The sequence below is a fragment of the Cyprinus carpio genome, chromosome B20, assembly GCF_018340385.1.
Source record: "Cyprinus carpio isolate SPL01 chromosome B20, ASM1834038v1, whole genome shotgun sequence".
Classification (NCBI taxonomy): domain Eukaryota; kingdom Metazoa; phylum Chordata; class Actinopteri; order Cypriniformes; family Cyprinidae; genus Cyprinus; species Cyprinus carpio.
In genome coordinates this window covers 21,745,328-21,764,402 of record NC_056616.1, presented here as the reverse complement: position 1 = coordinate 21,764,402, position 19,075 = coordinate 21,745,328, and the positions used below count along the sequence as shown (strand labels likewise).

The following is a 19,075-nucleotide window of genomic DNA, read 5'->3' as shown; positions in this document are numbered from 1 at the left end:
ATGTACCTGAACTTAATTAGTGACCACAGAAGACACCAAAAATGACTCAAAATACAGACACATCCTGTAACAAACAGGCCTGCTGTTTTTAGTGAGCAACACACCATAATTCACCATCTAAACACTGGTAAATACAGGCATATAAATCAAATGTATAGAATTCTTTACAGACTCTATAATCACAAATATTACAATAGCGTTAATTGCAAAGGTTAATAAAATGTCAGAGGTCTGAATTATGTTATTGTCAGCTTTGACCTTTGTTGTGCAAACTTCATCTGTAAGCTTTGTGCGCCTATGTGTGAGTCTGTTACTACATTTAGGGAGTAGTCAATCTGGAACATCTCATTACATCTTGTTGGCTTTCCAGGAAAGATAAGAGTTCCAGGCAACAGCCACGATCTGAACAACAGCCAATCTGAAAAACACAAGCATGAATATATTACTGTATTAGAAGTCATTTATTTAAAATGAATGTGACCAAATGCAAATATCACATTCATGTCTTAAAAAATAAATACAGAAAACAATACAAATCCAGATGGTTTCCAGGTGTGTGCGTGTGTGTATAGATATAGATACAGATAGACAGACTGACTCTAGTTGTTAATCCCAGCGTGGAAGTTCAGGTGCCAGAAAGCAGTAGCATCAAACAACACGCAAACAAAACTCCCAATAGTCAAAATGAAAACGAGAGCCTAATTAAAAAGATTTCAAAAGTTTCTCAGCTTTGTTCCCTTTAATAAGCTTTCATAATGCTGCTGTGCCACACACTGTGTTGCAGACCGTCGTCCTGTCCGTTCTTTTCCCAGTGACACCCTTAAATCTCCAGCGCTGCTGGATTAGTGCCCTGCTGCAATGGATGCATTATCATCTTCAATGAGCACTTGACTTTTGAGGCTAAAAAGGGTGGTTTTTAAAACCAGAGCTTTACCTGTGGTGGAGAGGGATGAAATAAAAATTGGCGATCTGCACCGGAGGCCAAAGCTGGAGAAATGAAGAGACGTTGTATTAAATAGAACATTAATGAATGAACTGGAGGAAGAAAAAGAAAAGTGTCAAACACAGCAGGAAAACACTTACATAGTAATTGGAGATCAAGGCATCCATGTAGTCCTATTGAGATGTGGAAAATGCAGAGTAAATATTATTCATTTTCAATAAGAATAATAATTTAATGAATATTATTTTTTTATATTAAGCCACAGAACACATTTTATTCGGTATAAAAATGTTAGTTCTAATGAATTATTTTCAGGCAAAGTTTCATAACTAGTCATTGAACTGAACATAAAGAAATATATGAAGTGTTTCTGACCCTGCTGCTTGTTCCTATCCAATGTTCCTTGTAATATTTTGAGCAAATTGACATTTCTTCCAGCATAAGCTGAAGGACTATGTGAGTACCTTAATACCAAATTTTGATTCATATAATTTCCATGTAATTAAAATGAATCAAGCTGTTGCAAAGACCTATATCAGAACCATGCAGTCGCTTTTACAGATCTGTGGAAGGAACCTACCAGAACAAAAGAAATACCCCTGTATTATATTATTTACTTTCTAGTCATCAAAGAATCCTGAAAAAATGTACATGGTTCACAAAAATATTAAGAAACATAACTGCTTTCAACATTAAAGCTTGGAGTAATAGCTACTGAAAATTCTGACATCAAAGGAATAAATTACATTTTGAAATAAAATAGAAAACAGCTACTTTAAATTGTAATATTTTACAATATTACTGTTTTAATGGCATCATTTATATTTTAACGCAGCCTTGGTGAGCATTAGAGGCTTCTTTAAATTTTTATATATATATATATATATATATATATATATATATATAAATTATAATATAATAATGTGTGTGTAATATAAGTAATATACTGTGTGTGTGTGTACTTTGCATAATTATAAGTATATATAAATACACACCCACATAGATGTATATATTTAAGAAATATATGTAGTATACATTTATATTTATGTATAATATACAACATATAAATATGAATATATAGACACACACAAGCACGTAAAGATTTCATAAAGATATAAAGGTATGTTTTTTGTGGTTTATATAAAATGTGTTCACTCTGAGTGGTTACAAGTTCTTTTTTCCTTATCGTTTAAAGCTGCTGTTAATCAGACACAAAAGAGCTTGTTACCTGTTCATTCATGCTTTCATCATGTCATGACTAATGATGCTGGTACCTAAACCCAGCCTAAAGGGCTCCACTCAGACAGAGAGCGTGTGCTGTAAAAGTTCCACAGCTCTGTCCCATTGCATCAAGCGCAAGTCAACACCCTCCTTTCCCTCGTGCCATATAAAAATCAAGTCATCTGGAACACGAGGGCCCTTTCCCTGCTAGTGCCATCTTTTGAAAGGTCAACTTAGTGAGATTGAGTGTGTAAAAGAAGCCAGTATTAGAAACTTGTGCTTTTTCTGTTTGTACTCTTTGCCTTAACAGTTTCTAATTAAGAACGAACAAGGCACCGGCCACCTGAGGTGAAACTACCGCAGGGCCGAGACGTCATTATATTGTTTCTCCTGAGCTTGACGTCACAGGAGTTTAGCCCCTCAGGAACGGAGAACGTTTCATTTTTTTTGGACCGTTTTGAACACACAAAGACACAGAACACAACAGGGATGCTAATATGCTATATCTTTAGAAGTGAGCAACATCAAAGACCAACCAAATCCTGAATGCCCTGGAAGCTGCCCACAGGTAGAAGCTGCGGGCAACTGCTAACAGTAATCAAACCAGAGGTTCAGAACCACCCCGAAGACTTAAATGCAATGACAAATATGACAGTCTCTCTGTTATAGCACCAGGTTATAAAGCATCAAACGGATCATGAGGAGAACAATAATTTGCGGATGAGTTGTTGGTTCTAATCTGGGTTTTTCTGAGAGCTAATGCACACTTAACCTTTCAATCCAATATCAACAGTGAGACGACTCTCCAGACTAACACCTGATGATGGTGATGTTGCACTTGGTGCTATTTGTTAAAGTAGGATAAAGTAGTCAGTGGGGAGATGGCATTTAACCTGACTCCACAGACTCAGTAGAACAGCATTAGTGTTAAAAAAATATAAGGATAAAAGAATAAAACAGAAAACAAAAAGAAAAGAAAGAAACAAAAGAAAAAGAAACAAAAAAGGAAAATAAAAACAGAAAAAAAAAAAAGAAAAAAAAAAAAAAAAATAAAAACAAAAAAAAAAAAAAAAATAAAAAAAAAAATAAAAAAAAATAAAAGAGAATAGAAAAGAGAAGAGAAGAATAAAAAAAGAATGGAGAAAAAAAGAATAGATAAGGAAATAATGTGCAAAAAGAAACAAAGAAAACAAAGAAAAAGAAAGAAGTAAAAAAGAATGAATCAAAAAGAACGTAAAAACTAAAAACAAAAAAGAAAAGAAAGACAAAATGGAAAAAAGAGAAAGGAAACAAAAAGAAAGAGAATGAAAAAACATTAAAAAATACTATTAATGTTTATATAATGGTATTGGCATCATCCATTGAAAAATCCAGATGAGGTGAAGGTCTTTTTTATTTAGCAGCTGCATTTGCTCTAAAGCGACATTCAGTTCACTAAGCCAAGTGCAGTTTCCCTGGAGACACCCTCTGGGTTAAGTGCCTCAGACACAATCAGAATACCGGTTCACACATGAACTGTCCAATTCACAGGCCATTCCAACCCAAGATCAAACCCATGACCTTTCCATTACTCCACCAGAGCTTTAACCACTAAGCTACCACCTAATGAGCCTCAAAACGCTGCCGTTCCAGCAGCAGAGCATCGTTTAGTTCTGTTTTAAAGGGCACTACAGCGAGCAGCATCCGAACTGTGATCTGTCACTCTTGCTCCACCAACTACCTGACCTATAGTCACTATAAACAAAGGTAGACGCCGTCCACAACACGCCAAGGGTCTTAATCAGCACCAGAGGACCTGTTTAAACCAAAAACAGCCCTACTAATAACCAACAGGTACAATAAAGCATCAGAGTGGGATTCTTTAAGTGGAGTCGCAGAGTAGCATCACTAAAGGTGTTTTTAGTGATTGGCTTTCAGCTCGCATTTCTTCTGTTTGGCTTAATGAGCACATTTATCATTAGCTTTCCGTCTTTTCTGACATTTAGGTGACTGACCTTTCAGTCTCATTTTAACACCGACACCTTTCCTACATAAATAATTGATGGCACCACTCAGAGACAATGCTGCGTCAACCGTTGTTCCTTCAAGCCCATGAGTCACTCCTCGCAGCTCTCCGTCCCTTCATCTCTCCAATCCCGGAAATACCCTCCAATTATGGAGTGCCAATATAAGGGTCAGAAGACAGAAGGCTGGTGTGAGAGTGGACTTTCAGGACAACTGATGGAGTTTCAATATATGTACTTTGGTAGCAAGGGCACTTTTACACCTTTATGCCTGAAAATATAAGAATCTTTGGTAACCCTTACTTAAAAGAAGGGTTATTAAATGGTATAATGCATTATTATTATTCATAATGTGCATTGTAATAAATTATATCTTGTCATAAATAATTATAACCAAATTTAAAATGCACAGTTTAACAATGAATTGATAAGTTTTATAATGCATTAACTGTGGTTACAATTATTATGAGTACACTGCATTATAAGGTGCATTACACAACATAATTAATGCTTTAAAATGTAACTTAAATCGCTCTTTGGGAGAACTTTTGGTGTTTAATAGTGATTTTACATTAATAAGAATTATTGTTATTTTATTTCACGTTTACATTTAGCAGATGCATTTATCCAAAGCAACTTACAAATGAGGACAATCAAAGAAGCAATCAAAACCAACAAAAGAGCAATAATACAGTATGTAAGTGCTGTGACAAGTCTCAGTTAGCCTAACATAGTACGCAAGGTTTTTTATGTAATAAAAAGAAAACAAGTACATAGAAAATAAAAAAGAATAGGCAACACTAGCATTAGAGGGTCTTTTTTTAATAAAAACAGAACAAATCAAAAGAAAAGAAAAAGAATAAAGAATTCTAGTGTTCTAGTGTCATTTGATTGATTAATAAAAAGAAAACAAGTAGTTAGGACAGAAATAGAATAGAGAGTGCAAGTGTTAGAGCGTCAAGTGTTTTGTTATAAAACAATAATAATTAATATGACAAAATATTGAATATTTTATCTCATATATTATATTTTATATTTTTATTAATTAATTAGTATATTGAGTATTCTGTATTTAATAGTGATTTTTATTATTTTATATTCTATTTGTATTTTTTATATCAATGCTGGAGGAAGAAAAAAGAAAACAATTATTATAATAAATATAATTAATATAATAAAGTTGTAGTCATTCCAATAAAAGGCTAAATTAGCATTTTCTTTTTAGGTTTTGTGAAAAACTTTCATTTTGTTGCATTTTAATACTTGTTTTTTATGTTATGTCATTTTAATACTTGTTTTTTATGTTATCACAATGCTTGTATTTAATTCAGGTTTGTGATGAAAACTAACCCTCTTGAGTTTGGTCACATTCTGTTCCACAGTCAGTCCATTGAGCGCTCCGGATATTCCCAGAAAAGCACCCAAGAAACACGGAGCAAAGCACACCTGTGGAAATACAAAGATCTGATTAGAACACATATCTACTTTATAAAAACCTTCTCATTCATTTTTATTTGACATGTAAATGTATATGATGAATCAAGCTTAATGTTCATAATATTACCATTATACATCTAATCCAGCCTAATTTTTAATTTATAGACTACTGCCTCACATATTCACATCTGATGAAATATACATAGCACATGTTGAAAGCTATCAAGGACACAATAAGAGACTGATGCATCCATTTATTATTAGCACACTAGATCACTGGAATCCCTTCCTGTGTGGTTTTCCACAGGACATCCCAAAAAGATTTATTGCAGAAACCAATCAAAAATGTGTCAAGCAAGACTAAAAACAGCCCCTTTGATTTTCCTTTGAAATAGTGATTTTATTAAGTTTAATTGGCAATTTTTTTTAGTGTCTTTGATACAGCGTAATTATACATACTCAAACTAAATAAAATAAACTAAATACATAAAAATAATACACTAAAACTGCTACTATTACTATATTAATTACACGTAATGTATAACAAGGATGCATAATTTATTGTTATTACTATTGTAAGTACATGTAGTATTACCACATTTTGGTGTGGAAAAATACCTTGGGAATGCATGTAAAGTGGTATAAGGAGTGAAATAAAGCTGCGAACATGCCAACAGTACCTGCCACTTGACTGTGGGAATCTTTTTTGTAAAATACTATGAATCAATCATGCTTAATAGCTAATTGAAATATTCACTTACTCAATAACATCTGAGGACCTCTTTAAGGTTTAAACAGCTGTTGTAAGCCTCTCAATAAAACAAAATTAAATTCCTACAGACGAAAGCAACCACACACACAACTTGTCGCTGGCCGAACTGGCTTTTAGAAATTTAGAAAGTGGGTCTCTAAAAATAGCCCTAGAATCTCTTTACTGAATAAATGTGGGAGAGCAGGCTGGCGTTGGAAGCGCTGTTGTTTGGGTGTAATCCGGTGATGGGGAGAGGGCCTGTCTTGCATGCCTTTGTCCGCTTCATCCTGTACATTCATTCCACCAATCATGTAAACAATGACTTATGCAAACACTCATTTGTTTGACTGCCTAACAAAGGATGGATTACTTGACATGCATGAAGGGAGAGCTTGGATGGGATACCCAAAATGGATAAAGCATGTAACAACAGCAATAAATAGAAGCTCCTAAAGCACATGACATGTGTCTGCATACTCAACAAAGACATGACAGTCAGCTCTAGGGACAACATTCCATGTCTGTTTTTATAACTAAAGATATTTTAAAACATATCAAATATTGAGGTCTGACTTTATTTTTGGTGTTTCGTATTAATTTTATTAATACTGATGTTGAGAGATGATGTGATGCGAAGAAGAGGGAGAACAGTATGGGAAAATGACGCAGGCCAGGTTTTAACTATATTTTTAATGAAATCCGAGAGCTTTCTGACCCTGCATCGGAACTACCACGTTCAAGGCCCAGAAAGGTAGTAAGGACATCATTAAAATAGTATATGTGGCATCAGAGGTTCAACCGTAATTTTATGAAGCTACAAGAATACTTTTTGTGTGCAAAGAAAACAAAAAGAACAACTTTATTCAACAGAATCAAACTGTTGTATAAATGCAACATCACACTCATATAGACGTGAGAAATGGCTGTATATCAGCACGCTGTGATTAGCTACGGCTGATATACAGCCTTATCTCATGTCTATTCATGTGATATTGCTCATATCTATTGGATTCTTTCGGGGATTGTGTATGTATAAAAATATAATAAATTTAAAAGTGTATAAATGTGTCTTATAATACACATATGCACTAATTCTGAAAAAAAATACCATGTACTTCTCTCTCTCACTCACTCACACACACACATACACACACACACAAACAATTACTGCAATACAATGCATATATGCTTACCTGATCAACAAGCATTTTCTTCAGAGCTGCACCACCAGTACCACCAGTAACAAGTTTGTCCAGCACCTTGTACCATCCACCGACCACTGGACCCTTCAAAACACAGAAAACTTCACTAAACTCACCTCACATGTGTAGCACTTCAAACACTTCAGTAAACAACACTTTAGTAAACAATCATGAACACGAGCCCAGAATATTGAGGCCGTGCCAGTGGTTTCATTTGTTCATGACGTGATTATGAAAACAGCGGGCTGTAATTAGCTCCAATCCCCTGTGAATTAATGAGCTTTCTTTTTGTTTCCCATTGTGGCAAAAAAAGTCTCCCGGGGGTATTTTAGAAAAAAAAAACAATCAAACAAAGTCTCAAATTATTCATATAGTCAACAGTGACAACTGAATTCTTTGCTAAATCTCTCTTTTAATGCAATTATAATTTGCATTTTAGCAGCATCAGTGTAAAATCACCCACCAATGGCAAATTATGCATATGAGCGTCTCTTTAACAAACAGCTATGCACTTGTTTGAGAAGACGCCTGTCATTTTTCTATGTACAGTGAATATATAGCAGCTCTATATTGTCTTTCTGCATTCTTTGCCGTCCTTTTAGCAAAACAAAGGATGCCATGACACATAAAATGATTAATACTGAGCTTCTGCTTAATTTGGTTGATTGGGCAATAAGAACTCAGTTTATAACCCTATACTGCCAACATAAAATAGGTACGTCAGAAATGCAACATAATTATAGCTCAATGGACAGAGAATCTTTCTGAGATTTAATTTGAAGCGATGCAGGACAAATTTCACCTGAAGTTCTGACCTGTTGTTCAGTCTTTTGTTCTAACAGCAGTGAAACAGATGTTACTGCACTAATAATAACAACTAAGGTCTGATGTTTAAAAGGCTGAATCGAGTGTGCTCAGGGTTGTAAAAGCTTTGAATCATACAGGTCATTTGCAGATTAGACCTCAAGTCAATAACAAATAAATAATTCATTAGTGCTTGAGGGGTAAGTAAAAAGCGGGAAGCAAAAAACATCAATCACAATATATCAATTAATGTCAACAACTCAATCACTCTGCTCTGCAACTTCATTACCTGTTCCAACAAATGACACCCTACACACATGATCTGTGATGGTCATAACACAACAGGCCTTTAAACATCTGTATTCTCTGATATTTTGCATCTTTTTTTTTCTATTTTGCCTTTTTGAAGTTTTATTTTATTTATAAGTATTATTATCCAGTGTAAAGCAAAGAGCCAAGGGTCCGCTGGTTGACATGGGGAGTTGCTAAAACCTAATCTGATTTAATCTGCGTAAAAAAAAGTTGTTTTCAATCCTAGGTTGAAATATCGAAATATCGAATCTCATGATTTGCACAAGTGTGCAAGGTTTTTGTGGCTTAAAATCTTTTACATTGTCATACAGCGTTAAAAAAAGAATAAAAATGAAATAAAAATTCAGGATGCATCAGTGATCAAAATGACAGAAAATAAATTTATAATTTACAAAAAAATTTTTTTTCAAATAAATGCTATTCTTTTGAGCTTTCTATTCATCCCCCTGGAAAATGTATAAAAAATTTGTTAATAATAAGATATTGTTGTTGAGCATCAGATCAGCATATTAGAATGATTTCTGAAGGATCATGTACTGAAGACTGGAGTAATAAAGCGGATTCAAATTCAGCTTTGCCATCACAGTAAAAAATTACCTTTTAAAATATATACAAATATTAAGTTTTAAATTGTAATAATATTTTGCAATATTTACTGTATTTGTGATCATAGAAAATGCATCCTTGTTGAGCATACGAGGCTTCTCTCAAAAACATTCAAAATCTTACCAACCTCAAACTTTTGAACAATACAGTATATCAGATAACTGTGTCGGAGAGGCATGTAATAAGACAACTGAAAGAGTATAAAAATAAAAAACAATCACAATTTTATAACAAATATGGTGATTTTTGGTCTGTCAGAATATTTACAAAATCTTAATTTAATTTTCAAAGAATGACACCCATGGAGACCTTCAGAGTTTAAACTCTCTTGGTCCTATATTTAAATTACATCAGTACGATGTAACAATGCTGGAAGATCTCAAGAGAAACTCATATGCAAATGCAACAGTATCACAGGAGACTTACGACAAAGAAGAACCCAATGCTCATCATCTTGGCAGTGCGTCTCATGCTGTGATTGGCCAGTCCACGGCGCTCAATCAGCTGCTGGGAGATGACATCACCCACACCCACCAGAGAGCCTGGAAGAGAGGGAGTAAAAATGAGGGAGGGAGAGGTGCCAGTCGGGCATCTGTTTGCCCCCACTGCCCAGCATGAAGACCCACACACAGGTAACCACGCCAGGGGCAACTGACAGGAAACGCTCACTCAGATATCTACTGACTGAGAGATGAGATGTGCCATATGAGGTCTTGGGTTGATCTACTCTAAGTTAGTATAACAAATATTGACTCTGTGACCTTGATGCTATCAATCACACTACCTTTCCAAATTTTTTTTTTAAATTAGCACTATTATTCAGAAAAAAATGCAAGTAAACAAAAATCACAGGAAAGACATTTATGACATTTGCAAAAGATTTTCAAGTAAATGCTGTTCTGATTTTTCAAGGAATATCAAGGAAGTATCAAAGAATGAAAACAAAAATAAATAGCACTAATGTTTTCAACATAGATAACAATAAGAAATGGTTCTTGAGCACTAAATCAGCGTATTAGAATGATTTCTGAAGGACCATGTGACATTAAAGACTGTAGAAATGTTTGCTGGAAATTCAGCTTTACCTTCACAGCAATACATTTTGAAACGTATTCAAAAGTTATTTTAAATTATAATAAAATTCCACAATATTACCTTGATGTACACAAAAGACTTAAGATATTAGAAAACATTAAAAATATCTTAAAGATTCCAAATTTTGTATGGTGTTTTGTATTCTTTAATTGTTTTTCTTCAATTCTTCTACAATGTTTCAAACACTTATTCATTACAACATTTGTAAAAACAACAGCAGAGGACTCAAAGACTTTAAGAAAGACTTTAAGAAATCCATCTAGTCACCCCACAATGACCTTTAAATGTCACATTGTAAATTTCACATTGCGTTGAGACCCCCTTATGAACACCACAGGGGGCTGTTTCCTAATAGCAGGGACAGATGTTACCCTGTAAAACACGATTAGTCAGACAAGCCATGCAACACATTTCTGAGAACACAATGGAAACATTTTAAGGTAGAAAGTACAACCAAACTCTTATTCATTCATCAAAACCAGTTTCAAATGTTTCATGATGCGCCTTGACAGAGATGCAAGGTATATTTAAAAATATCATTGCATCATATAAAGCACATTTGAAGCAAAACATTTTTTGATAGGCAAAACAGCTTAATTGTTTTATTTACATTTTTCATAAGTTCCAAATCTATTAATTTTGATAGTCCAACATTTAATCACATAATTAGACATGTATTTAAAGTACCAAACTATAGCAAAAGTGAAAAATAAAAGCATTCTGCAAAAAAAAAAAAACAACACAAAATTATCAAAAAAGCAAACCCTGCGTGCACTTTTGCCTCACTGACACCACATACTTTCCCTCTTTACACACCAATTTGAAAAGCCTTCAGTCTTCTAGCACTGTACACTGGCACTATGAATAAATCCATGTATAAATTAATCTCAGTGTTTAAACAATTAAACCAAGAGAGACCTGCCAACACCCTAGAGTTTGAAAGTGTGTGCGCAAGAATGTGCTTGTGTGTTCATCCTTTCATCCTTGAGGAAACACTGAATGAACAGAAGCTGTTGAATATGAGTGATGGAAAGCTTTAGATAGACTGCAGCTCATCACTTGAGCGCGCGCGCGCACACGCACACACACACACACACACACACACACACACACACACAGTCTGCCAATCACATTGACAGAGCTGTTTCCTCCCAACTGCTGGAAATGTCACAGGTCTCCTTTCTCTTCACACACATTTCGATCGTCTGCAGTCAAAGCTGTAAGGGCAGCAGATAGAGCCATGCATTATGCATGTGTGCATAAACAGAGAGCTCACTGGATATTGACATGTATCGGAAACCTAAAATGAATACAAACCTCAATAAAACAAACCAAAACCAATGGAACTCATCACAAAGGAGATTTCTTTCATTTTTTTCTTTACTGTCCTGTGAGGACCCTTTTTACATTTGCTTTCATCTTAAAAGCCATGCAAAACAGGCATGTTAAAGTTATATTCGAGGTCTCGGATTTCATTGATCAAGAAAACAGCATTTTCAAAGGAAAAAATTCCATATCTATATTCACACAGAGGAGATGATAATGAAGAAACCATAAAAACCCATCATTCAAATATTATTACATTTTAAAAACAACAACCCAAACTAAAAGCGGAATAATCATAAACAGTTTCGATATTTGTTAAAGAAAAAAATAATTCATCAATTTTAACACAACATACATACCACTAGGTAATGAAGTTGTTTTAAAAGTTCAAACATTACTTAATCTCATTAGTAAAAAATGATGGGCATGATATATTTAATAATACTATAGAACCTCAGTCAGGTGAATCAACTTCTGATAAGGGAGCACACTGTTCAAAACACATGGCGAGCTGGACAGAAGCCGCTATTGTACACAGCATGCCATAGCAGGAGGGCGGTGTGAGATGAAATGCCTCGGAGAGGAGGATGCTGGGAACTCTGGTCTCTCTCCAGCAGGTTGTTAATGGGCACAGCGGGGTGATCCACCAACAGAAAGACTGTGTCATGCTCTCACTCAACCCCACACAAACACAGCAGGTGAAGCCTTTTCTGATCTGTGAGAGAAACGCACTGCAGGACTCTCCGATCAAATTTTACAAACTACGACGACTTCTGAGCATCGTCCTTGTGCTTCACCTCAAACACTGACACAGTGACTCAGTGTTATGACATGACTAAGTGTACACAGGCACTGGACTGATGGTACCAGGAGTGGGTTTGTGAGACTAACACTGCTTCGAGATTATCTGTTTCTTCAGAAATACCATTGAGTGCACAGAAAGCCCTGAGTTTCAAACCTGTGAAGTTCAGATTGGATAAATATTTTCTGCATTTCACAGAAGTACAATAGAATGAAAATTACGGATGAACACATTGGTATCAGCCAATATTTACAGGGTTTTAAATGAGCTATTGGAGGCCTCTGTAATCTGAACATATTTTATCAGCATTTCCCCCAATTTAAACAGCATTTTCTTAAAAAAAAGAAAATTTCAGAATTTCCATACTGGTGCGTGCCTATCTATACACTATAAAACTAATGACAATTATATAAAGTAAAGCTTTTTACATTGACAACAGTGTTTCTACATCAACACCCCAGATTTCTAAACACAGGCCGTGTCTGTTACTCATTACGCTTCACCTTGACTGGCTAAATTGCTGGTTCCTTAAAAAAAAAGTGTCTGCAGCCAAATACAGAACTGCCAGCGAGGGAGCCACACATAAAAAAAAATGCAACTGCCTTTAAATTTAGAGGACAGCTGCTTCCTCGCACTTGCCCAAATATCATGGTTTACAAAGGACATTCTGCCTTAACGACAGAGCCCGGCGAAGCAACGTAGCCCCTTTTAAGTGACCTAACCTTTTCATAAAATGTCAAGGAAAGACTAATAATCCAGTATAGCAGACTGGAAAAAGCCAGGAACCTTTGCCATGCTTTTACTGGGTCATCTTATCAAAACAGCACCAGCTTATTGATCATGGTAGGCAGAACCAGACAGACAGGAGGGCAAAGGCTGAGTGAGAGCTAACAGCATGTTGTGAGGTCATAATAAACACTTATGATTTCCACTTCTTGGTTCAACTTGATGTTAACAGGTTGAGAAGCACCGAAGAGTAAACTCTTAAAACATTGGTTAAGAACAGACTGTCCTAAGAAGACACTTTTACATTTGCTTTTATCTTTGGACTCTGAAAACAGGTGGTTAAAAGTTATGTTCTATGTCTCTGATTACAGTGACAATTACAATTTATTCCTGTGATGGCAATGTTGAGTTTCCAACAGTCAATACTGCTATTATCAATGTTGAAAATAGTTGTGCTGCTTAAAGGTATAGTTCACACAAATGAACATTTGCTGGAAATTTACTCACCATCAGTGAATGGGTGCCATCATAATGAGAGTCCAAACAGCTGATAAATACATCATAATAATCTACAAGTAATCAACACAACCATAGTCGATCAATTCACATCTTATGAAGTAAAAAACTGCATATTTGTAATACACAAATTCATTGTTAAGAATCCATTGGTGAACAAAGTGAAAGTGAAAGTCGTGACATTTGTCAAGTATGGTAACCCATACTCGAAATTGGTGCTCTGCATTTAACCCATCCAAGTGCACACACACAGCAGTGAGAAGTGAACACACCGTGAACACACACCCGGAGCAGTGGGCAGCTATATATCCAGCGCCCGGGGAGCAACTGGGGGTTCAGTGCCTTGCTCAAGAGCACTTCAGCCATGGGTACTGAGAGTGAAAGAGAGTGCTGTTCATTAACTCCCTCCACCACCTACAACTCCTGCCAGCACCGAGACTCGAACCTGCGACCTTCTGGTTACAAGTCCAAGTCTTTAACCATTAAGCCACAGCTGCCCCACAAGTGATGTAATGCTAAATTTTCCCAAATCTGTTCTGATAAAGAAACAAACTAATCTACATTTTGGATGATCTGATGGTGAGTAAATTTTCAGTAAATTTTTATTTTTGGGTAAACAATTGCTTTAATATTTTTTGTGGAAACCATGATATATTTTTAGTTATAATTTAATAAATAGAACTTTCAAAAGAACAAAACTTTTTTTTTTCTCCATTTGATATCATCTTTGGACACAAAACCACGAATAATAGGTTCTTAAAAGTTATATTCCATGTCTCTGATTACAATGAACAAGAAAACAGCAGTTCAGAGTAAAAAAACGTGCATTTATCTATATTAACAAAGACGACGACCCCATCAAACCATAAACATGGTTGTTTGTCATTATGCTGTGCCAAATAAAATGCAATTTACCACACACTCAGGTGCAATCTGCCCCGTACCTCGTGCCAACTGGAGTATGGCACTCATCTATGCTAAATGCATCTTGAAATATGCTGATGTCAGCACAATACTTCCCACCGTCTGTCCTTGAGGGAGAGTCTCTGGGGAAGAACAGCCCTGATTGACGCATCTTGCGCTTAGTGAAATTATCTGTGATCAATTTGGCAGGAATCTATCTGTAGCCAGCACGTTCTCCACAGGGACCAGCGGGCAGGGTCTGGCAACCCAACCCATTTAGCTGATGAGACCGGTGTGACATGGCTTACCTGCGTTACAGTAAACACATTCAAGCTTCATTCGTTCAGATTTGCCCTCTTTGGATGACATTGATTTTTTCGGTTCTACATTTAGCTCAGATTATGGGGTTAATGCATCGTTAATGACTTGAAAACGGAAATGTAGCGCCTTCATTCCCTCCATCCATTCATTTATTCATTCGCTCATTAATCTCTTCCTCTTCACATCTCTATCTGTTATAAATAAATCCATTTATCACTTCAACCAAATGCATCAGTTAAAGCTGAAGGATGTAATTTCTGCACCACTAGTGGCAAAAAACAGAATTGCAGAAATAATGGCTACATTCTTATCACCCTGTATTGTGCTGCAAAGTGGATTTCACAGACAATTCATCCATTTTAGTGAGATTACAAATCTTAATGTACTTAATGTAAGTGAATATCACAGGAAGTGGTGAGTTTGACTAAAATAAACTCGGTGAAAAGCTTTTGATTACAGTAATTAATCACAGTTTGCATGCAGTGGGTATAAAGTGTACATTTCTTTTTTTTTTTTTTAAACAAACAATTACAATTATTCAGCAAGAAATAAAATCAGCAAGAAATATTTTTAAATAAATACTGCTCTTTTTAACTTCCTACTCATCAAAGAAAAAAAACTGTCACGCTTTTCATAAAAAAAAACAAGCAGCAAAACTGTTTTCAACATTAATAAAATAGAGATATTTCTTGAGCACCAAAACAGCATATTAAAATGATTTCTGAAGGATCATGCGATACTGAAGACTAAAGTAATGATGCTGAAAATTCAGCTTTGCCATCACAGGAATAAATTACATTGAAAATGAATTAAAGCAATATTATTCACAATATTACTGTTAAAAAAAATTATGAGATAAATTCAGTCTTTGTGTGAGCATAAGTGATTTATTTCCAAAGCATAAAAAAAGACACTAAACTTTTGAATGGTAGTGTATATTAAACACAACAGATGTTTAGCACCCAATTTAGGCCTTTCAAATATGACAAATTATATTAATGAAATATTTCATATTAATTAAATGTATAATAATAAATGACTTTATAATTAAACTTTAAAACAATAACTTTTTAAATAATTTTCAAACAGACAACTCCCCCGTCTGCCATTGATTGGACAAATAGATAGCCCCGCCCTAGACTCACCCCATTGGTTGGAACAGTCAGGATGGTCAAACGACCTACAAATAGTTGCCTCTTTATATTAAACTGTCATATGGAAAAATAGACCCAGTTTAACTTTGGTGAGAAAGAAAAAAAAAAAAAAAACACTTGACCATGACCTTCCAAGTCACTGAAGTTTTTTCACCTTGCCCAGAATGCCAAGTTTTATTGCATTCAATTTATTTGAAGGTAAGATCATGTCCCTTTCTCTGCGAATAAACACTGGTTCACATCACTGAGAAAACATCCAGTTATTATTTAATTTTAAAATAACCCCACTCCCCCTTGTGTAAAGCATCTTGTTGTCTAATATTAAACCTATACCCATAGGGCTAAAGTTTCTATAAATATTCAAATCCTCTTTCTCATGTGGAAAACAAAGGTGATGAATCATAGCTCATGTCTGTAATCTTGATTACATAAACGTGCATCCTCAACTTCTCAGTGACATGAGACCACTGGTGATTTTAAGCATTTCGGCCAAGTTGTCAGTGCCAGTCTAGCCAAGTACTAATTAATCCTAATGCTACAGTTTGCATGACTCACAATACACCCAGCAGCTTGTTTAAGCAGGTTCATTGATTAACAATAAAGTGCATTCTCATTCACTCATGTTGTTAAACAAAGTGAAAAGATTCCCATCAAATGGGTCTGATTAGTCAATGCACAGTAATCCCGCATGAAATTAAAGCTAAAGTGTGTAATTTCAGCCCCACTGGTGTCACCAAACGGAACTGCGAAATTAGTGACTGTTTTCAAATAGATTTCACACTCCCTGTGCCTGCTGTTACTTAGAAAAAAACAACTTGCATTCTGAAAGATCTAGTATCTTTCCATCGTACACTGAACTCTGACCTCTAAAGATAAATGATTCCTCATGATATGAACCAGAGATCATCATATATGTGCAAACAAAAGTCTTCAGCAGAACAACTTGAAACTTTTATTAATATGTTGTTTTGTGCTTCCATCTTCTGGTAGAATGGTGTAATTGCAACAAAAAACAAAAAAAAAAACTAATTTTATTTTCCAAATAAAAACCAAATGTCTTGAGGTGTTCATAATGTGAGCATTCCTGGTTCACTACGAGTTAAAATTTACATTTAATAACATTTAAATCCAAAGCAACATTTAAAATAACCAAAACAATATCCTGAAATAGACTCCCCTCTCAATCTATACTCCCACCCTAAAAAACCACAGTGACAAAGTTCAAGCAAACAGCTAAGCAGACTGTTGCTGAGAAGGGCTTTCCATTGTTTATAAGGCTGATCTATTATTGACGCTCAAAAACAATCTTGCTGTTTAGAAGTGATTGTGCTAACAGGAAAGATAAATATTTAATCAATAGCGTCTGAAATTGAGTTGACCTAAAGGGAAAAAAAAAAAAAAAAAAAAGGACTTAAAAAAAAAAAAAAAAAAAAAAAAAAAAAGTGGTGGAGGACTCAGAGTCGAGGGTGGAGAGACTGTAGCTCTTACCAGCAGTTATGATCTGCACTGTCCATGGACGTTTGGCCATCAGTACTTGATAAGATCTCCAAAGGCCCGCCATGTGACAAAGTCTAAAAAAGACAGGACTATTGAAATAACTTGCACTTAGTTAATGACAGATAAATGGTCAAACATTTTTTTTTTTATGCAACATAATTTTATCAACAAATGCTAATCAATATTTGATCCCAAACTAGTTACTGACTAGTTATTAACCAAGATTTGCTTATAAATCAATAAAATATGAAATGGAAATATTCAGATTTTCTTAAAACTGCCTGTTTTAATGGGAAAAAAATCAGAAAGAGCTTTAAATGCCATGTATGTTTACACTTTTTCATTGAAAAGGTATATTGCATTAAAGAAAAAAAGTAATAAATAAATAATTATTATAAAATAAAATAAAATAAAATATGAAAGGGAAATATTCTCAGATTTTCTGAAAAACAGACTGTTTAAATGGGAGGTAGCAAAATCTGACAGGGTAGCACAAATCAACATCGGCTCATAAAAGTCATTCATTTGGAACTCGCGTTGTACATTTTTGATTCATTAGAAGAATCGGTTCATAAGAGTCATTTAGCGTTGCACTGTATATTTTTCGCTGTCATTGTGGTGATTAGTAGAATCTCTGTCGAATTTTAATAGGTTAAAGGAATAGCTCGCCTTCAGTTGCTGGTCCCCATTGACTTGCATTGTTTTTCTTTTTCCTCCATACTATGGAAGTCAATGGGGACCAGAAGGTCAACTATCCTGATTTTATAAGGTTCGGTTGCACAGTGATGAGAGTCTCGCGCTTTGGATCAAAGGCACGTGCAGTGCGCGTGCCACAAATCATGATGAATTTCCAACTAAAACGTTTTTATGTTTTACATAACCGGATAAGGACAATTCTGTTCCTCACAACGCAGACATACAAGAATGTGTCATCCACTATACATATTTATTTTCCTTTAATTAATCCAATTTCTCGTTGACTTCTCTCAAGTGCCTATAACAAGCTTACGCAACTAAAACTACTTTATTTTATAACTCTTGCACAGTCAGTTTTAACCCGTACGGAGACTAAAGTTAGACAGAAGTGTAGTCCTACCTTGTCACGCAAACAGGAGTGATACAGTGCGTGTTAAAGATGTTGGCGTTGCTGAAATTAAAGCGGTATGACTGCTGCTTTCAAAGACTCCAAAATCAAAAGAGGAAGGGAAGTGACTTCCGAAGATGTGACTGAAGTTTAAACTCATTCAGTCTTGTTTGTACTTTTATCAGGACAACCTGAGAGATGTTTGAGATAATTCATTTAACCCCAAAGTCAACAATATAACACGATGCTTGACGTGGTGTGTGAAGCAGCAAGCAAATGCTTCAAACCCAACGGAATATTTCAAAATAAAAGTCACAATCGAGAATTTATTTAACTATTGGAATTTTTTTAAGAGGGGTTAAAACCCTCTTA

The 19,075-nt window shown here is 35.1% G+C and overlaps 1 protein-coding gene across 1 annotated transcript; it reads right to left on the bottom strand.

Annotated features, from left to right (window-relative positions):
* Nucleotides 1-42: 42 nt before the first annotated feature.
* LOC109053745 (protein Mpv17-like) lies at nt 43-18,989 on the bottom strand. The gene is made up of 8 exons (XM_019071067.2): nt 18,716-18,989; nt 17,611-17,693; nt 9,706-9,821; nt 7,549-7,641; nt 5,518-5,613; nt 1,084-1,116; nt 935-987; nt 43-418 (listed from the first exon to the last, which is right to left on the bottom strand). The coding sequence occupies exons 2-8, from the start codon at nt 17,681-17,683 to the stop codon at nt 349-351; spliced, it is 534 nt and encodes a 177-aa protein (XP_018926612.2). The 5' UTR covers nt 17,684-17,693; nt 18,716-18,989; the 3' UTR covers nt 43-348.
* Nucleotides 18,990-19,075: the final 86 nt, after the last annotated feature.

Coding starts and splice junctions, on each gene's coding strand:
- LOC109053745 (XM_019071067.2), bottom strand. CDS start 17,683: ATGGCGGGCCTTTGGAGATCTTATCAAGTACTGATGGCCAAACGTCCA. Junction 9,822..17,610: donor AGTGCAGATCATAACTGCTG/GTAAGAGCTACA, acceptor CCTCTCTTCCAG/GCTCTCTGGTGGGTGTGGGT. Junction 5,614..7,548: donor AGAAAATGCTTGTTGATCAG/GTAAGCATATAT, acceptor GTATTTCCACAG/GTGTGCTTTGCTCCGTGTTT.